Raw genomic sequence first — 21,942 nt, 5'->3', positions numbered from 1 at the left:
ATGAGATAATGAAAATGTTGTAAGATTGTGGTGGTGGTTGCACACCTCTGAATACACTGAAGACCACCGAATTGTTCACTTTAAATGGATAAACTGTATTTGCAATTGATCCATGTTGTTGCATGTATCAGTAGGGTTTTTTTTAAATTTTAAGTTGAACCACTCCCCCATTAAGGAACATTTAGGTTCTCTACAGTTTTTGAAGGTTACAAATAAAGCCACTATAAACATTGGTATATGTGTTTTTGTGTAAACATAGGTTATTATTGTACTTTGTGTAGTAATAGCTGTTTTAACATTTAAAGTCCATCTTGACTTGGGGTTATGAACACACAATACAATACACAGATGATGTATTATAGAATTTTATACCTGAAATTGATATAATTGTATTCACCAATATCACCCTAATAAATTCAATAATAAAAATAAAAATAAAATTTAAAGTCCTTATCTAATTTTATCATTGCTGACATTTCTGGGTCTGCTTGTACTGATCTTCTTTAGTTATGGGTCAATTTTCCTGCTACTGAAAATGTCAATAAATTTTTACTGGATTCTGGACAATAAGAATTTTACATAGTTGAGTGTTTGGATTTTGTTATCTTCCTTTAAAAAGTGTTGAATTTTGTTTTGGCAGGCAAATAAACCCGATTCTTTGAAAAGCTTGTTCTGAAGCTGTTCGAGTTAAGTTTGGGGGCCTTCACTAAACGGCTAGTTTAACGCTAAGGCTAAGGTATAAGCCTGAGTCTCTACTAAATGTTCCAGCTCTTCAAAAAGGTCTCTCCATGTAACTGGTCATTATGTAAATACCTCCCAGTCCGGTGAGAGCTCTGAAAATGTTTAATTTACAGCATCCCACCAGCTTTCTTTGTCCAACTTCATAGAATTTCAACTCACACCTGACAAGCTGACTATTCAACCAAAGATTCAGGGGACATGCGCTGACTTCTGGGGCTCTTTCTATCTACAGGTCCCTCATTTCTGATGCTCTGTCTCCATCTGCCTGGCTTCCTCAAACTCCAATCCCTGTTTTACAACCCAGCAAGACTGCCATGTTCTGCATGGGTTCCCTCCCCCTGCACCAGTGGTCCAGAAAGTACCTCCTGTCAGTAAGTCAGGACAATTTTAAGGCTCATATTGTTTTTCTTCTCCAGGATTACAGTTCTATACTTCCTGCTGTCTAATGTTTGAAAACAGTTGCTTCATATATTTTACCCAGTCTCCTAGCTGTTTTCAGGAGGAAAGCAAGTCTGTTACACTATTCCTTCCTGACTAAAAGTGGAATTTGATCATTCTATAAGGTTTTTGCTTTCTTGTGGGATTAAATATGAGCTTTGGGGTCAGAGAGACACAGGTTTAAATACTGATTCTGATTGATGCCTTCCAATTGGGCAAACTTGGACATGCTACTTAATGTCTATGAACTTCTATCTTCAGCTATAAAATGTTATGCAAAGCTGTAGGATTAACTGAAGCCATGTGTATATATAGCCTTTTGTAAGCACGTAACAAATAGCTGTTATTATTATTATTTATATAATAGCTCTTTATTTATGTTTTCTTTCTCCTAAGACACTTTGAATCAGGGGTTTGGCTTTTTATTTTTGTGTACACTACCTTTATGCAGTGACTCAAACATGATAGGCTTCAATATATATCTGTTAATTGCATAAATATTGATAACGTATGGTTGATGAGAATATTTTAAAATATTATTAGTTATTTTTAAAGATGTTATTTATTTATCTTTAGAGGGGAAGGGAAGGAGAGAAGGAGAGAAATATCAATGTATGGTTGCCTCTCTCGAGTCCCCTGCTGGGAACTGGCCCGCAACCCAGGCATGTGCCCTGACTGGGAATCGAACCACGGTTGTGTGGTTCACAGGCCCACCCTCAATCCACTGAGCTACATCAGCCAGGTTTAAAACATTATTTTAAGCTTTCTTCACAATGAGCTTTGCGTAGATTTGTTTAAATGTCAAAATAGTGTCATTAGCACTTTGGCTGGGGTGGCTCAGTGGATTGAGTGCTAGCCTGCGAACCAAAAGGTTACTGGTTTGATTTCCAATCAGGGCACATGCCTGGGTATTGGCCAGGTCCCCAGTTTGGGGTATGAGAGAGGCAACCAACCAATGTATCTCTTGCATATCAATGTTTCTCTCCCTCTCTTTCTCCCTCTTTTCCCCTCTCTCTAAAAATAAATGAATTAAAAATTTAAGAAAAATAGTATCATTAGCTATGATGTTTCTATATGTCCTGAATTTGCTTATCAAAGCAGGAAGAGCCCTCCATCATGCATGAAGAAGCAAATTTGAGAGGGGGGCCCCATAAAATACACATACTTCTGTTTCTGGTTGTTCTTTGTCACTCTCCAAAAGGACTGGTCTTCTGAAGTCTTAGATCTCAATTTTGAGAACCTAATACAAATGCTAAAAGAATTACTCTCCCTACCCTGCCTGGATTTGTTATAAATCATAACCTCATCTGTTTAGCAATAGACAATTTAGCTCCAAGTGGAAAACTAGAGCACATACAACAAATATTAGAAAAATTAGCCAACTGAATATAGTTCTAGTTAACTAATATTATCATTATATTTTTTCCAATGTGCAGTTGACTAAATCTCAACAGTCTTAATTTTGAAAAAATTATAATTTAAGTAGAACCTAGTATTACACTGGCTTTAGTATAATGATAACATTGTATTATTTCAGACTGTTACAGGCATCTTTTTTTAAAAAACCAAACAGAACATTCTCAGTTTTACTCCTTAAAATTTTTTTCTTTTAATGCTAGGATTTAATAATAGTAACATCTAAAGTGTTCCTGCCTAAGATTGCTCACCATACTCAATTTTTCTTCTGTTATAATATATATCAATATACTCCTTTTTTCTTGTGTGAAACATACACAGATCATCAGTGTGGCTTTCCCCACTCACAATAGGAAGGAAATATTTCTCTATAGAATGATTGATATAAAAAAGAAATGACTTATAAGGCTGATTGGAAAGTCAACCAACCTTCATTCCTCTTTGTATAGTTAACAGAGGATAACAATTCTATACAAAAAACAGAAAAATTGAAAAAATCCTTTTGAGAAGAGAAACTTTGTGAATAGGACTATAGCTCACAATAAAGAATGATGTCTGGTTTTTAAGTCTGAATGTTATCTGCAAATGATGTACTTCCTCCAATGTTTTCAATAACTAACTCTACTTCCAAGAATCTAAGATGGTTTTTGCCAACATTACCTTGTATCAAAACAAAGGCATATACGCTGCATGAGATGTGATGATATGAAAATCATCAGACTATATCTCAGTTCAGTTCAGTGGGAGAAAACAGGTTTGGAATGAAAAGGCTCTTGTTTTAATCCCCTGGCTAGAATACAAAGCATTTCTAAGAAATTCAGAAAATATCTTTTAGTCCACACTCAAAAGGTACCATTTACTTTGGCACTAATGTACTTTACATCTTAATTTCTTTAAAAAAAAAAGTCATTTGCACTTTAATCAAACATATTAGCACAAAAGGGTGAGAATGAACTTTACACAGGAAAAAAATGAACCCAGGTAATAAGCCATAAGCCATATATTACTGTTCCCCTTATTTGTTATTCCACTTATTTGTGCCTTCATTGGTTGCTTCATGTATGTGCCCTGACTGGGGATTAAACCCACAACCTTGGCATATTGGGACAATGCTCTAACCAACTGAGCTATCTAGCCAGGGCAAAGTTAAGAATTTTTAAATTTCAAGTCTGTGTGCTTTTTATCATTTCTGAGTCCACTGTAAAATTACCATCTCATTTTTACATTTTTCTTCTTATCTTAAGGATCACACCAGTACAAATATTGAATAATTTCAACTACTGGTAGAAATTTGTTTATATTTGTCTTTCTGTGATGAAGATAAGGAATAATCTGCAAAATAAAATTATATTAGGACTTCTGGCCAAGATGGAGGCATAAGTAGACATACTGTGCTTCCTCACACGACCAAAATAAAGACAATAACGATTTAGAAACAAAAAACCCAACCAGAACTGACAGAAAATGGAACTGTACGGAAGTCCGACAACCAAGGAGTTAAACTAGACACATTCATCCAGACAGGTAGGAAGGGTGGAGTCGGCACTGGGCAGACAGAGGTCGTGGCAAAAAAAAAGTGGTGGCTTGAGAACTCCAGGTGCACGGGTAGCAGCTGATTGACCCCAGGTGCACAAGACAGTAGCGGGCGGACACTGGGTGCTCAGGCAGCATCTGGCAGACCCAGCAAGGCACACAAGGTGGCTGGCTGACTGAGTGGTCCCATGTTCATGCACAGATAAACCAGGTGAAACTGGAGAGTGAGACAGACCTTGCAACTGAGGGCCCCAGTGATGGGAAATAAAGACTCAAAACATCGATTGAAAACACCTGTGGGGGGCTGAGGTGCCTGGAGAAACTCCCAGCCTCACAGGTGAGTTCATTGGAGAGACCCACAGGGTCCTAGAATGTACACAAGCCCACCCACCCAGGAACCAGCACCAGAAGGGCCCAGTTTGCTTGCGGGAAGTGGCAGAGGGGACAGAGATATGACAGAGTGGAGCAAGTGCCATTGTTGTCTCTCGGACCCCACCCCCACACATAGCATCACAACCCAGTGACTGGGTTCCCACTTCCTGGTGAACACCTAAGGCTCCCCCCCTCACTACATAACAGGCACGACAAGACAAAAAAAATGGCCCAAACAGAAGAACAGATCAGAGCTCCAGAACAAACACAACTAAGCAACCAAGAGATAGCTAACCTATCAGATAGATACACAGTTCAAAGCACTGGTGATCAAGCAATCAAAGCACAGAATTAGTTGAATTTGGTTGAAAATCAGATGAATAAATGAAGGCTATGCTAAGTGAAATAAAGGAAAATGCACAGGGAACCAATAGTGATGGAAAGGAAATTGGGACTCAAATCAAGGGGGTGGACCAGAAGGAAGAAAGAAAACAATGAAGAAACAAGAATTCAAAAAAATGAGGAGAGGCTCAGGAACCTTCAGGACATCTTTAAATGTTCCAACATCTGAATTATAGGGGTACCAGAAGAGGAAGAGGAACAGCCATGAGTGGAAAACTTATTTGAACGAATAATAAAAGAGAACTTCCCCAGTCTGGCAAAGGAAATAGACTTCCAGGAAATCCAGGAAGCTCAGAGAGTCCCAAAGAAGTTGGACCCAAGAAGGAACACACCAAGGCACATCATCACTATATTAGCCAAGATTAAAATGAAGGAGAGAATTCTAGAAGCAGCAAGGGATAAGAGGACAGTCACCTACAAAGGAGTGCCCATCAGAATGTCAGCTAACTTCTCAAAAGAGACTTTACAGGCAAGAAGGGGCTGGAAAGAAATATTCCAAGTCATGAAAAGCAAGGACCTACATCCAAGATTGCTCTATCCAGCAAAGCTTTCATTTAGAATGGAAAGGCAGATAAAGTGCTTCTCAGATAAGGTCAAGTTCAAGTTGTTGATCATCACCAAGCCCTTATTTTATGAAATGTTAAAGGGACTTATCTAAGAAAAAGAAGATAAAAGACATGTATAGTAAAATGACAGCAAACTCACAGTTATTAACAACCACACCTAAAACAAAAGCAACTAAGCAAACAACTACGACAGGAACAGAACCATAGAAATGGAGATTACAAGGAGGGTTAGCAACAAGGGAGTGGGAGGAAGAGAAGGGGGGAGAAGGTACAGAGAATAAGTAGCATAGATGGTAGGTAGAAAATAGACAGGGGGAGGGCAAGAATAGTATGGGAAATGTAGAAGTTAAAGAACTTATGACACATGGACATGAACTAAAGGGGAAGAATGTGGTGAAAGAGGGTATGCAGGGTGGAGGGGACTGAAGGGAGGAAATAGGACAACTGTAATAGCATAATCAATAAAATATATTAAAAAAGAAAAAAATTATATTAAAATCTTTTTTCAGTCTTACAATTCTTTCATAAGATGATTATGTGAAATCACTTCTTAACTATGGATCACCAGTGAAAAAGCAATATAAGCTGTTTGATCAAGATTTTATAAACTTTCTATTTTAGTAGAAAAATTTTATGATTTAAAAAAGGTTTTAAAAATCTTTAAGTTAGAGGTTTCCATATGCAGAGATTTCAGCGAAGTCATGTATGACACAGGGAAAGGTGTGCAAAGTTCAGTACTGGAATTCTAAGTCAGGGACAGAAGTCCTTTCCAACTTGCCTGGAATGCCTTCTGCCTTAATCTCTGCCAATAAAAATATGATTCATCCATAAAATCACCAACTCTGTGAAACCTTCCCACACAGCACCAATTTATCCTCATTGCTGTATCCTAAGAACACAGACTTTGGAGTCAAACCATTTTGATTTGAATTCTGGCCCTGCTACTTATTCACTGTATATGTACCCTTGACCTAATTTCTGAGTTTTGGTCTTCTCATTTGTAAAATCAGGACAATAATATAAAATAGTAGGAGATATTAAAAGTGATAATACATGCAAAGCCCTGAGAACATGCTCAATATTATTAGTTAATATTATTCCTATCATTCACATACTCTGCAATATTATTTTTCATTATATTGTATACATATTATTTCTTCAGCCATATTTCTCAAAGGTAGAAACTCTATTTCATGTCTCTTTTCCTCACAGTTCTTAGAAGGGCATTATGCTCTTACAAGGAGTTAAAAAAATTATCCCAGAGAATCTTAGCATGGAAGGGATCTCAGAGGTCAAACCAATCTAGTTTAACCTTCTGCCTAAGTCAAAATTTTCTCTTTTAACACCCTAGAGGCAATCATCTGTACTCTTTCTTGAACACAATATGTATCTACACTTGAACACAGCTGGTGACAAGGAGTTCATCCTTCTAAAGACAGCTGGATTTATTAAGTAGCTGTCATTGCTAGGAAGTTCATTCTGAAGAGGTGAAGAAGCTGGAAGCTTCTTGAAAATGATTTGATAATACTCCTTTGAGAGCTATACAACTTTTCTGAAAATTTAACTCCTAATACTATATCCTTAGAAAATAAAGGAAAATTCTGTCATCCAAACAAAGGTATTTATTACAACACTATTTATAATAGCAAAATCAGAAATTAACTTAAGTGTTTAAAAGTAGAAAAATGGTAATGCAAGTGCCTAAATAAAACAAAGGTCATTAAAATTAAAAATATGAAGATTAGGGTGGGACATATATATAAAATTAATATCAAGTATAAAAGTGCGAGAATAGTGGGGGAAATATAGAATCTAAAGAAATTGAGACACGTGGTTATAAACTAAGGGGGGGAGAATAGTGGGGGAGGGAGTGTGCGGGTGGAGGGGAATGAAGGGGGAGAATAGAACAACTGTAATGGTATAATCAATAAAATATATATATTTAAAAAAGTATAAAAGTAAAACTGATTTACATATACATCATGATTAAAACTATATTCAAATACATATATATCTGTGAGAAAAAATTGGAGGGAATGGAACATATAAAAATTAAAACAGTTAAAATTAAAAATAGGATGATAGGACCGTTGGAAGATTTGCACTGCTTTTTAAATTACTTTAATGTCCTTTTAATATTGCTTTAAAATTACATTTAAAGAGAAATTTCTTCCTTCCATTGAGCCAAAATCAACTCAAACCTCTTCCCTCTCCCCTCATTGTCTTTCATTTACTGACTTTCATTCTGCCCTTTGAAATTACACAAAATAAATCAACTTGAAGTATTTAAAAACAACCATCACAGTTTTAGTGTCCTCACTCTGTCACTCTGGAGACAGATTAGGGAGGCAACGCTGACAATCAGGGAAACTTACTAGGAGACTCAGCCATTCACCAAGAAAGCAATGATGATAGCCTGAGTCAGCACAATAGCAATAGGTTGAGACTTGAGAAATATTTCAAAGGGAAAGCAGACGGAAATGGTACACAAAAGGATGTGAGAAGTGTGAAGAAAATAGGAGTTGAACACGTTCCTCAGCAGACTGTTTGGTAAAGTGATGATGCAATACCAAGGAAAGGAATCTGGGAGGGAGAAGAGCATGTTTGGTCAGAAGCTGAAATTCCATTTGGAGATGTTGAATCTGAGGTACTTGTAGGATATATATGTCTATATATGGATGGAAAGATAAATTTGGATGGAGACAAAACCAAACCAGAAAAATAGAAAAAGGCAAAGATAAAAGAAGGACCTGAATCAAGTAGAAAACAAACAAACAAACAAACAAAAAGCAGAAGTGATCAACACAAGCAAAAGATGACTTTGAAGAGTAATAAAAATACTGATTTTTGGCCAATATAAGCAAGAAAAACACACAGGGCACAAATAAACAGCACTGGATACAAAAATGGGGAAATAACTATAGAAACATAAGAGATTTTTTAAATTATGAAACCTCCATGAATAACTCATACCAAAATATATGAATACCTGAAAGAGTGAAAAGTCAAGTATTTATATTTTTTGGTATGAAGTTATTCATGGAGGTCTTTTATGATTTTAAAAATTTCTTTTGTTTTTTGTAGTTATTTCTCCTTTTTAGAGAAAAATGGAGTGCATTTCTGTAAACATTAGACAAAAAATTCAAATAAAAACTGTCAAATTAATTGATAAGTTGGACTGTATTAAGATTCATATAATTAATATTCTTTTCATCACAACACCATAAAAAGAGTAGAAAGGCCACTCATAAAGTCAAAGAGATATTCACAATACATGTACTGAATATATATGCAGAACTCCTACAAATCAATCAGAATTAAAGACAACTCAATAGAACCCAAGACAAAAAAATGACAACCCTTGAAAAGACACTTTATAAAAGAGAATATCTAGCATGGCCAATAAACATATGAAAAGGTGCTCAATTCATTAGTCATTCAGGGAAATGCAAATTAAAACTACAATGACATACTACTACACACCCACCAGAATGGCTAAAATTAAAAAGACGGAAACTGCCAGATGTTGGCGAGGATGTGGAGTAACCACAACTCTCATATATTGCTGATGGAAGTGTGAATTGGCACAACCACATTGGAAATTGTTTTGTAGTATCTATTAAAAGCTAAATGTACACATATCCTTTGACCCAGAAATTCTACTCCTAAGCAATTCTATTCCCACCAGAAATGTGTACTTATTTCACTAAAAAACATGTTCAGAATGTACAGAGAAATATTATTCATAAGAGTCAAAAATAGGAAATTAACTAAATGCCCATTGAGACTAGATGGGTTGTAAGAATGGCTTACAACAATATGCACGACTATGGAGAAAGAGCACAACAAAATGTTCAGTGAAAAGTGGTTCATACTCTGTGATTCTACATCTGTAATATAGAAAAAAAGAGAAACTAATATATGCAAATAGAAATCAGAATAGAGAGATTTTTATTGAGTGAAACAGTCACTATAAAGTAAGACTGGGTTTTCTGTGGGTGGGAGGGACTGGTAGTATTTTGTTTCTTAATCTAGGTGTTGATTTAACATGTTTACCCTGGAGGGCTGTGGCAAGGATGAGGCAAAGAAGAGACCTAGGGAGCAAAATTCAAGGAGGAACTCACTCTCACCTTGTTTGCATCACCATCACATCAGCCCTGGTGTTCATTCTGTAAATATTTATTGAGTTGTATCATTATGATGTATTTTTCTACATATATATTATACTTGAATTAAAAAGTGTTAAGGGGTCTGGTCTACCTCACACCACAAATGAAAATAAACTTGAGGTAGAATAAAAACCTAAATGTAAATGTAAAAATAAAAAAAGAATGTTTATAGCCCTGGCTGGTGTAGCTCAGTGGATTGAGCGCAGGCTGCAAACGAAAGGGTCGCCAGTTCGATTCCCAGTCAGGGCACATGCCTGGGTTGCAGGCCAGGCCTCCAGTATGGGGTATGCAAGAGGCAACCACACATTGATGTTTCTCTCCCTCTCTTTCTCCCTTTTCCCCACTCTCTAAAAGTAAATAAATAAAAAATTAAAAAATGTTTATAATAAAATATAGGGGAATATTATAAATGACCTCAGGTAAAGAAGGATTTCTTAAAAATATTCAAAAGTTCATATTATAGGAAAAGATTTAACTACATTAAAATTAAGAACTCTTTACCAAAAGACATCTTAAAATTGAAAGATGAGCCACAAACCTAAAAAAAAAGTAGTGACATGAATAAGTACAAAAGAACAATTATGCACATTAGAGAGATGTGACTAGTGAGAAAGATTCAACCCACCACTGATGGCTTTGAAGATGGAGGAAGGAGACCATAAGCTGGGGAAACAGCAGTTTCTACTAGCGGTGTCCAGTCTTTTGGCGTCTCTGGGCCACACTAGAAGAAGAGTTGTCTTGGGCCACAGATTAAATACATTATGACATGTAATCACAAAAAAATCTCATAATGTTTTAAGTAAATTTATGATTTTGTGTTGGGCTGCACTCACAGCCATCCTGAGCTGCAGATGGCCCATGGGCCATGGGCTGGATACCCCTGCTAGATGCTGGGGTTCACTGGCAGTTTATAGCCAGCAAGAAAACATAGAACTTAGTCTACAACTGCAAGGAGCTAAATTCTGTCAATCAACCCAAATGAGCAAGAAATGGATTCTCTCTTACAACCTCCAAAAAAACACAGCCTGCCAGGATATTGATTTTATCTTGGTGAGACCATGTCAAACTTCAGACCTACAGAACTATAAAACAGTACATTTGTGTTATTTTAAGTCACAAAAAAGAATTATTATGCAGAATGTACGTTTAAAAGCCAATAAGGAAAAGATAAATAACCCAACAGAAAGACTTATGAAAGACTTGAAGAGTTTTTTATATTAAAAAATCAGAATGGCCAATACACATGGAAATATGCTCAAACTCAGTAATTATCAGGGAAATGCAAATCAAAACTATGTGATATTATTATTTTACATCCAGTAGATAGGTAGAAAAATGAACTCTGATAATATTAAGTACTGACAAGAATGTAGGGCATTCTCCTCCACTGTTGGTGGAGTATCAATTGATACTACTTTGGCAAACAGTTTTGCATTACTTAGTAAAGTTGAAAATACACCAGCCCTAGGACTCTTGGGTATCTTTCCTTGAGATACTCTTGCACATGTGTACCATGAGGTGTGTACAAGAATATTTTTAACAATTTTTAAAAAGAATATATATTATGACTAGATAGAATATTATACAGCAGTGAAAATGAATGACCCACCACACACAAATGGACAAGTTTCATTTTTGATAGTCAAGCAAATCAAAGAACACCTACTAAAGTATGATTACATTTGTATAAAAATTTTAGACAAGCAGATATACTCACAGGTGGTAAAACCATAAAGAAGATTAAGGGAAGGGTCATCATAAAATTTAGCAGTGTTACCTTTGGAGGAGAAGGAGGGGGTGCCTAAAGAATGGTCATATGGTGGCTTCTAGGGTAGTAACAATGACAGATACTTCTCAGCCTAAATGGAAGGTATATGGATATTCTCATTATTCTTTAAACTGTACATACTGCTTCTATATACTCCACCATATGCATGATATATTTCAAAATAATTTTTAAAACAGCAAATGGTTGTACATAGAACATGTGTATATATGTGTATTCCATGAAGGAGAAACAGAATTTTTAGTGGGAAAATGTCAGAAAGCTTCACTAGACTTACTAACTTATTTTCTCATGTGATTGGAGAGCTGAGAGAGTTTGAATTGACAGTTTACCACAAAGTCCCAATCTTTGTATATAGTTGACCCTTCAACAATGTGGGGGTCAGGGGTGCCAACCCCTGAACAGTCAAAAATCTGAGTATAACTTTCAACTCGTCCAAAACTTATTTTTTAATTGTATTTTTTCCATTACCATTTTGTCCCCTTTTACTGCCCGCCCCCCACCACAGCTACCACACTGTTGTCCATGTCCATGAGTTCTTTTTTAACTCACCCAAAACTTAAGTTGTCCCTCAGAATCTGTGAAGGATTCATTCCAGGACCCCCATTCCACAGATAGCAAAATCCATAGATATTCAAATTCCCTACATAAAGTGGCATAGATTAATACATAAGATTGTCTCTCTGCATCCATGGACTCCCAAGGGTGGACTAAAAACAGTACAGGCATTTACTGAAAAAAAAATCTGCACATAGGTAGACCAGCACAGTTCAAATCCATGTTGTTCCAAGGTCAACTATATATAGTTCCCACTAAATGAATGCTTAGAAAGTGTCATCGCATGTCTTATTTAATCTATTAATTGAATTATTAATTTTCAAGTCCAGTTTTCATTTCAGTTGATATAAAAAATTCTCAATTTTAAAAGATGAAAACCCATATGATACATGCTCATTCTCTTCTTAGCCTTTATTTTTTAAAATATATTTTATTGATTATGCCATTACAGTTGTCCTATTCCCCCCCTTCATTCCCCTCCACCCTGCATACCCCTCCCCCACCATTCCCCCCTTTTTGTTCATGTCCATGTGTCACAAGTTCTTTAGATTCTATATTTCCCATACTATTCTTGCCCTCCCTACTGTCTATTTTCTACATACCCTCTATGCTACTTATTCTCTGTACTTTCTCCCCCCTTCTCCTCCTCCCACCCCCGTGTTGCTAACCCTCCATGTGATCTCCATGTCTATGGTTCTGCTCCTGATCAAGCTGTCCTCTTAGTTTGCTTTTGTTTTAGGTGTGGTTGTTAATAACTGTGAGTTTGCTATCCTTTCACTGTTCATATTTTTTATCTTCTTTTTCTTAGATAAGTCCCTTTAACATTTCATATAATAAGGGCTTGGTGATGATCAACTCCTTTAACTTGACCTTATCTGAGAAGCACTTTATCTGACCTTCTATTCTAAATGAAAGCTTTGCTGGATAGAGCAATCTTGGCTGTAGGTCTTTGGATTTCATGACTTGGAATACTTCTTTCCAGCCCCTTCTTGCCTGTAAGGTCTCTTTTGAGAAATCAGATGACAGTCTGATGGGAACTCCTTTGTGGGTGACTGTCCCCTTATCTCTTGCTGCCTCTAGGATTCTCTCCTTCATTTTAATCTTGGCTAATGTAATGATGATGTGCCTTGGTGTGTTCCTTCTTGGGTCCAACTTCTTTGGGACTCTCTGAGCTTCTTGGATTTCCCAGAAGTCTATTGCCTTTGCCAGATTGAGGAAGTTCTCCTTTATTATTTGTTTAAATAACTTTTCCACTCATGGCTGTTCCTCTTCCCCTTCTGGTACCCCTATAATTCAGATGTTGGAACATTTAAAGATGTCCTGGAGATTCCTAAGCCTCTCCTCATTTTTTTGAATTCTTGTTTCTTCATTCTTTTCTGTTTGGTCATTTTTTTTCTTCCTTCTGGACCACTCCATTGATTTGAGTCCCAGTTTCCTTTCCATCACTATTGGTTTCCTGTACATTTCCTTTTATTTCAATTAGTTTAGCCTTCATTTGTTACTCTAATTTGTGATGAAAATCAACCAATTCTGTGAGCATCCTCATCACCAGTGTTTTGAACTGTACATCTGAAAGGTAGGCTATCTCTTGGTTGCTTAAAATTATTGGCTCTGGGGCTTTGAGCTGTTCTTGAGCCATAATGTTTTGGTCTGTTCGTAGCTGTTACATATGAGGGGCGGAGCCTTAGGTGTTCACCAGGGTGGAGCAAGCCAGTTCACTGGGTTGTGGTGCTGTATGTGGGGGTGGGGTCAGAGAGGGGCAATGGTGTTTGTTCCTCTCTCTCTCAGATTTCTGTCCCCTCTGCTGCTTCCCTCAAGCAAATTGAGCCCTTCTGGTGCTGGTTCCCAGGTGTGTGGGCTTGTGTACCCTCCAGGACCCTGTGGGTCTCTCCAATGAACTCTCTGTGAGCCTGGGAGCCTCTCCCGGCACCTTGACCCCAAAAGTCTTTTCAATAGGTGCTTTCAGGCTCTAATTCCTGTTACTGGGGCCCTAGCCTGAGCGGTCTGTCTCACTGTTTGCTCCTTTGGTTTATCTGCACTTGAATGTGTGACCACGGTCAGCCAGCCGCCTTGCATCCTCCCTGGGTCGCCCACTGCCACCCCATGCCTGGGATCCGCCAACTGCCCCTTGTGTTCCTGGGTCAGTCCAGCAGATCTTTCCTGCCCAATCCCTCTCCGGCACTGACTCTGCCCCTCTTACCAGTCTGGCTGAATGGTTCATTGTTGTTGGACTTCCTTACAGTTCAATTTTCTGTGTTTTAGCTGCGTTTTTGTTACCAAAACTTTGTTGTCTTTAAACTTGGTTGTGCAAGGAGGCACAGTGTTTCCACCTATGCCTCCATCTTGGCTGGAAGTCCCCTAGCCTTTATTTTTTTAAACCAATTTATATTAGCTAGCTATATTTTCCTTGAGTAGAATCAGAAGAAAGTTACACCAAAATTTAAAGCTATTATCATATATAATATTGCAACAATATGAACTAAAAATGAAAAAAACCCTGTTTGGTTATGTATATTAATCAAATTAAGACTTTTTTCAATGTAATAAACATAATACAGAGTTAAAGAACCAGCAGGAACCTTCAAAGGATACCTACTATAGACATCTATCTTTAAGTAGGACTCAAAATGATCTCAAGCAAATTAGCATTCTAATCTTAAAATAGCCCTTAAAAAGATTTCATAGCATTTCTTTCTAGTATGCACCTGAAAATGCTTTATGTCTATCTCAGAACCCTTTTGATACAATGTTGGCATCCAGTAAACTTTATTATCCAGACAACGGAGTGTGAATTTACCAAGAACATAGTGGGACCCTGGCAAGTACTCAACTTCAAGCCTCTCCAGGAGGAAGAGGAAGGTAAAGGGCTCAGAGCTCTGCCTGTTTGGTTCCAGTGGCTCCTCCCTAGTCCCCTGGCTTTCTGTAGAAACCTAGACCCAAAGCTCGTCTCTATCCATGTGACCAAGAGTTAACTCGCATTTTGTTTTCACTCTGACTTCTGTTTATCCATAACTTTTGCCTCACCTAACCCCCTCCCACCCAATTACTCCAGTAATCAAGAACTTATTTATACTTCCAGTGAATATAAATAAACACCTAGAATATTTTTTAAATCTCAAAATACTGAGGAAAGAGTGAAGACAGGGAATATATAAAGTGGAGTCATTTTAACCAAACTGTTAAAATCTAAACATTATGAAAGGTGAGGCATGAGGAAAGACACTTCTTGTTATAACTACTCTGGAAACTTAAATTTTTGTGAACCTTCCAGTCCTGAGTAAATGTATATATTTCTGTTCATCAACTTCATCAACCTTACAGTCCTACATCAACACCTGAATATACAACGGGACCTACAGGTAACACCTTAATTACCCCCTGAAGGACTCACATATCCAGACTACCTGATTGCCCCTTAAAGGGCTCACAAATACAGCCCTGGCTGGAGCGGCTCAGTGGATTGAGTGCCAGCCTGCAAACCAAAGGGTCACCAGTTCAATTCCTAGTCAGGGCACATGCCTGGGTTGTGGGCCAGGTCACCAGTGGGGGATGCACAAGAGGCAACGACACATTGATGTTTCTCTCCCTCTCTTTCCCTCTGTCTAAAATAAATAAATAATTTTTTAAAAAGGACTCACATATACATCCACTTGACATCCATATCTAGACCACTGAGATGTGACCAGATCTTCTCACACCCGTCTTTCTGGACCATGTGGCATCTAACATCCTACCCGTCATCTGACTGATAACTATCCTGGATCAATCCTAGGGCTAAGAATGAAGGACTGATAATACTCATGAGTGTACTTTTTGCCATAACAACTTTTCCTTCTCTTTGGAACATTCCAAGGTTTTGCCTAACTGTGTTTTGAGTTTACAGATTCTAAGACCCTTGAATAAATCTCTATCATTTACTTCTAGCAAAACCTCAAGATTCTTCTTGAATATGTTTATTACTTATAAATTAAAAAAAGAAAATCCAAAATTTTCAAAGTTTATGGGTATCTTTTCTAAAAGAAGCATACTAAAAAGTCTTTTTCTTCCCATGGCCAATTTATCCAACAAAGACAGTCCTCTTTTAGGAGAGATACTTCATAAGGTTGGGGGCAGTTTCTTTCAGTTTTGATACCTGGCCCACTCTGTTAGACCCCGTTCCTGTAGTAAGACCTGCACAGTAACAGTAAACGTCACTGTGTTTAACTGAAGCAACGGAGGCTCACTAAAGCTTTGCCTTACGTGATTGTTGCATTCCTCTTCTTCCTCATCGCAGTCTAGACCCTGATGGGCAATCTTGGTGGTGCTATCCTCCTGAAAGAGATTGTTCTCCAAATCGGACACTCTGGTGGTCTCGGTTGTGACTTTTACTTTCATGCTATGAAAGCCAGTTGACACCATTCCCACTTGCAGGGTTATGGGCTCCCCCTCAAACAGCAGTAAGTGTGAGTTTACCCCTTCCTTAAAACCAGGGGGCTGGTAATCATGTGGGGTCACTGCAAAATAAAAAGGGCAGAAAACCAAGAAAACTGAGTTTCAACAGAACAAATCAGACTAATCTTTCATGTGTAGCAACAGACATCTTTTTCTGATGCTTGCAAAATCCTTCTATTTACATAAAATATTACTTCAGCACTTACAAAGGAATTTGACTAGAGTTCTCTACCTACCTGCATTATAGTAGTGGAGTTTCATAGTAAGTATAACATCATTAGGAAGGGGTCCAAGGTTCTGCATCAGCATATACAATTTACGGATCAGCAGAGTACTGGCTTTCTTAATATCTTCACTCTTTGACCCACTTTCAAAGCTTGTATTACTGCTATAATCACATAGAAAAACAGCATGCTTTTCAATCATATACAATATTGAAGAATAGATATATGTATATATATTTAGAGAGGGGGGGGAGGGAGAGAGAGAGAAAGGGAGGGAAATATCAGTGTGAGAGAGAAACATTGCTCATTTGTCTCTTGCACACACCCAGACTGGGGATCAAACCTGCAACCAAGGCATGTGCCCTTACCAGGAATCAAACCAGTGACCTTCCACTTTGCAGGATGATGCCCAAACAACTAAGCCACACTGGTCAGGGCCAAAACTTTTTGTTATATGATCAAATAAATATAAATTAAACATCAGGACACTCTTGAGACTATTTTTAGAATGTAAATTTGAGATTATACTTTTTGCAATGTATATACAAAGGACTTCTTACATAGCAAATTCCCTCAAGGTATTTTCAATAGGACCTCACTTTTTAAAATCTGATTTACAAATAACCACATACTATACTGCTGAGAACAAAGGATTTAGAATTAGGAGACTTGTCATTTAATATTGGCTCTGCTAACCAGATGAATGACCTTGGTCAAGTCACTTAGACACTCTAGGTCAATTAGCTCATTTGTAAGATAAGCTTACAACACATTTCTAAACCCCATCAAGTGTAAAACCCCATCAGCTCTGAGCCTTTCTATCATCTGGGTATCTCTGTTTTCCCTCTTTACTCATACATGGGTTATGACAATGACTACTCTTGTCCACACTGAAAAACATTCTCCACATCACTGCTAAAATAATATTTCTAATAGGAAAATCTGCTTGTCACTCTCTTGCTTAAAATTCTTCTATTACATGCATCACTTTTCAATCAAATTTGAGAATGGTGTGTGTACAATGCTTTTCATAACCAGCCATGCCCTTACCTCCACCTTCATTTGCACTTGCTACCCAGTTACTTCTTATCCATGTGCATTTGCACTTTGCTTTATTGTGCTTTCCCCACTTCTCTTCCTGACTCTCCCAAATTCATCCTTTCATATGTAGCTCATGTGTCACCTCATCAAGAATGTCTTCCCCAATGACCCCATACCTCACCCTTGTTTATAACTGTTTGTATGGCCCCCTCTAGACTATTAATGGCTATACTTTTCATCTCCACAACTAAGTTTGGCACCCAGATATAGTAAGTATACAATAAACATGTGTTGAATTAAGGAATGAATGAATAATTTGGACTAAATTACCTTCCAATTCTAAATATTCTTTCTTTTTCTCCAAAATTTTCTTCTCCAATTAGTCTCACATTTGAGTAGTTTCCAGGAAAAAGTATAATTATATTTGCACAATGCCTCTCACATAGTAAGCACTCAATACTGAAAAATAATTCTAAGTCATTGAACTATTGGAGGCAGTCTGAATTCATAAAACAAACATTATTAAGTAAATACATTTGTTCCTATTTCAGTTTTGAACCACCTTAAGTTTTGTCTACCAGGATTTAACCAATTTGAAATAGGTAACCAGACACAGCCATGTAGCCCATGGGATCCTTCAGTATACATTATATTTATGTAAAATCATATTCAAATTGGCTATTCGATTTGAATATGAGTGCAAAGGAATCATATTCAAGGTTCCCTTGCACTCTTTTAAAAGGGAAATTATCTTTACCATGGAAAAAGTGATAAAGTAATTTTATATGATGATCATTTAAACAAATGTAGACCTTCAGTTTCTAGGAAATGAGTAATGTGTATTGCCTTCTCTCCTTCTTAGTAACTGAAAGATTTGGACATTTGTCTTACTGCTCACCTCTTGACATATATGCCTTCATAACAACAGAGATTACTCTGCTTGTCAGTAGTATTTGCATTTGAATTTTAGAGAATATAGGACAACTGTTTTATGGAAGAGAATATGTATTAAAAGTGCTGAGCAATCTGTAAAATGCTACACAAATGTTAGCTAGTGATGGTTAATATTTAGTTCTCATTCCTAGAACTTCCTCTTTACATCCTTTTGTAAGTTTTACAAATGAAAAAAAATAATTAAGGAAGTAAATCTTGGAGAGAAATCCTCAAACTTGAAGTAAATGATAAAACAGTGCTAATAGAATGGAAAATAGAGAATTAGGCCACATTTCTCTTCAGACATTCCTTTCAGGGAAACTCATCCCCCTGATGTGGAGTCCTCTATTATCCAGCACTTTTTACAATCATCCACCCCCTCCACTTCTATTCTACCTCATCAGCAATATTTAGCTCTATCTGAACCCAAAGTCCCTGGGAAGAAAATGAATGCTGTTCCTCAGTAGAACATCTCCATCTGCACTAAGGTCCTTCTGAAGCAAATGTCCTATCTTTGCTATTTAATCCACTAGTATATCTAAACCTTAGAATTTTAGACTTAATAGAAAAGTACAATGCTTTTCAGTCACTTCCATACTGGGACACGCATAGAAAATTATATTTGTATGACATACTGAGGTAAGCAGATGAGAATGATTATGTCTATAAGCAAATGCTGCAGAGGTTCCATCTATCCCAAGTTCAATCTGGCTATAGTGAGGACACAGAGGATCTATATCTTGGCATAGCAATAGAGAAATTTTCATCTAGTGGATAGATAGAGCTTATGGGGTTCTTCAATCAATGCCATGTAGACAGCTTTATTAATATAATCTCTACTGCTGTGTTGTCTACCATCCACCATTGCCTTCAAGGACCATCACCATCATCACCACCACTAGGTACCATGTGTATTTATTATGTGCCAGGCATGAGCAAAGCATTATTTTTGCATTATAACTTAATCACAACAGCCATTAGAAATAGATATTGTTAACTGTGCAGATGAGAATACTAATATTTAGGGAGGTTGAGCAATTTGTCCAATGTTATATAACCAGTAATAGTCAGAAGTGGGGTTCTAGGCTGGATCTTTCTGCCTTAGGAATTCAAACTCTTAACCACTAAAAATAACTGCCTTTAGACCCTACTAACATACCTATGAGAAAAAGAGGAAAGAAGCAAAGGAAGACCCTAGTCCCACAACAAATTTAAACAATTATCACAATCCCTTTTTTAATGGTGTTGTGGGTTTTTTGTAGGATTGTTGGGAAAGTTACAAAGAAAGTATAAGACCTATCTCTGGCCTCAAAAGGCTTATGTTCAACCATATATATTTCCCATATTCATTAAACAATTAGGTTTACCTATCAAAATCCATAGTGGCTCCTTCGTTTGTGTATTTGAATTTGAACTGGTATATCTCAGTCACCTTCTAGAAACATCAAAAGAAATAAAGTAAGGAACTACTTTAAAAAAAGAAATCTTTCGAGAAGTACAGATTAGTAGTTACAAAATAGTCATGAGGATATAAAGTACAACATATGAAATATAGTCAGTAATACTATAATAACTATGTATGGTGCCAAGTGGGTACTGGAAATTTTGGGGGGGAGAATACTCCATAAAGTATATGATTGTCTAACCACTATGCTGTACACCTGAAACTAATACAAAATAACATTGAATGTAAACTATAATTAAAAAATAAAAAATATATTTAAAAAGGAATCCAGAATCTTCTCTGATAATAGATAAAAAACATTTTCATTGCATATCTACTATACTTCCTACTTACCTGTTTATTTCACAGCATTACATTATTCAGGAGTAATATTTGCAGACAGAGATAACTATTTTTCTCCTCCATGCTAAAAATGAGTTAGATGGCAAGTACTATTGCTACCATCCTAAAGCTGGGAAAACTAAGGCACAAAGTCAAGTATGTGGCCCAGCATAGGTAAAGTGAGAATGGAACTGGCTGAGAAACCATTCTTTTTTTTTTAAGATTTTATTTATTTATATATCTTTAGAGGGGAAGGAGAGAGGGAGAGAAACATCAATGTATGGTTGCCTTTTGTGCGTCCCCTGCTGGTAGTTAGCCTGCAAGGAACTGGCCTGCAACCCAGGCATCTGCCCTGGCTGGGAATTGAACCGCGATCGTCTGGTTCACAGGCCCGCGCTCAATCCACTGAGCTACGCCAGCCAGGGCTTAGAAACCATTCTTAATAACAGGTATTTACTGAACTTTGTGTCAGTCACTGAAGTCACAGTGGTGAACATGAAAGTCCTTGAAAAAAAAAGGTCCTTGTTTTTCTGGAATATACAGCCTTATGGGAGAGACAGTCAATAACTACATAAACAAGTAAAATAATTTCAGGTAGTAATAAGTGCTGTGAACCTTATGAAGCTGTGCAGAGAGTACAGAAGGTGAGAGGTGCTCATTTGGTTTGAAAGGCCCAAGGAAGGCCTTGCTAAAGAGTTCATGTTTGACCTGAGCCTCAGTGACAAGGGGGGTTGGTCACGTGCACACCTGGGGGGAGATGGGGTGTCCCAGGCAGAAATTACAGCAATACAAAGGCTCTAAACCAGGAAAGAAAGCCTCTTCCAGGTTCAGAGAGGAGGCCAAGTGACTGGTGATGAGTGAGCAAAGGGGAGAATGCAGGAGATGAGGTTGCAGAGGAAGTCTGGCGGCCTTGTTGACCACAGGAAAGGGTTTAGATTTTATTCTATGTATACCAGAGTCCATTGAAGGGTTTTAAACATGGGAGGGATCTGCATTTTTAAAGATCACCCTGGCTATTTTAATAGTGCAGAAGGGAAGAAGTAGAAACCATGACAAAAATTAAGAGGCTATTGCAGTAATTCAGGGGAAACTAAAACGGCAACAGGAAAACTGGGAAATTGAGAAAAGGAACTAGGGTCTACACTGTCAGGTCTTGTTCTTTTGATCCTGGACTAAAAACTAGGTACTACCACTCTATGCTTTCCTTACTATTAAAAAAGCTAGAAATAAAGAAGGACAAATTTCCTCATGAGAGATGTACTCCATTTAAAATAAAATAATTGTCTAATAGTTGAAGCAAACATTTGGCCCAGATACACTATAGTATGTCCACAGAGCTGGAGAAGGTGTTAAAGATAGGCAAACAGTATGAGTTTAGGTCAGAACACAAAAAATACCATTCATTCATCTGTTTCATTATTTCTGCCTTGATGATGTGGGAATGAAGGTATTAGAATGATCAGAAAAAGTCTCAATGTTCTTGTTACTTTTCTCTGTTACAAGATTTGGTGTCCTATTAATCACAAGTGACCAGATCCTAGGGAAA

General features: G+C 37.3%; 1 protein-coding gene across 2 annotated transcripts in view; it reads right to left on the bottom strand.

Moving 5' to 3' along the window:
- Positions 1-21,942, bottom strand: part of HORMAD2 (HORMA domain containing 2) — an 86,990-nt gene that overhangs the window by 38,259 nt on the left and 26,789 nt on the right. The window contains exons 8-10 of one of the 2 annotated variants that reach the window (XM_037052491.1): positions 19,978-20,045; positions 16,649-16,800; positions 16,221-16,474 (exon numbers count right to left, since the gene is read on the bottom strand). In XM_037052491.1, coding sequence (XP_036908386.1) covers positions 16,221-16,474; positions 16,649-16,800; positions 19,978-20,045 — 474 coding nt within the window. Of the gene's footprint in view, positions 1-15,995; positions 16,475-16,648; positions 16,801-19,977; positions 20,046-21,942 lie in introns of those variants that run through there. The other variant, XM_037052490.1, reaches the window with a different exon arrangement.

This window comes from Sturnira hondurensis, unplaced genomic scaffold (genome assembly GCF_014824575.4).
Source record: "Sturnira hondurensis isolate 20B ecotype Veracruz unplaced genomic scaffold, ASM1482457v3 Scaffold0007406, whole genome shotgun sequence".
Classification (NCBI taxonomy): Eukaryota; Metazoa; Chordata; class Mammalia; order Chiroptera; family Phyllostomidae; genus Sturnira; species Sturnira hondurensis.
Note: the sequence above shows the minus strand (reverse complement) of the source record. Positions and strands in the feature narration are given on the sequence as shown.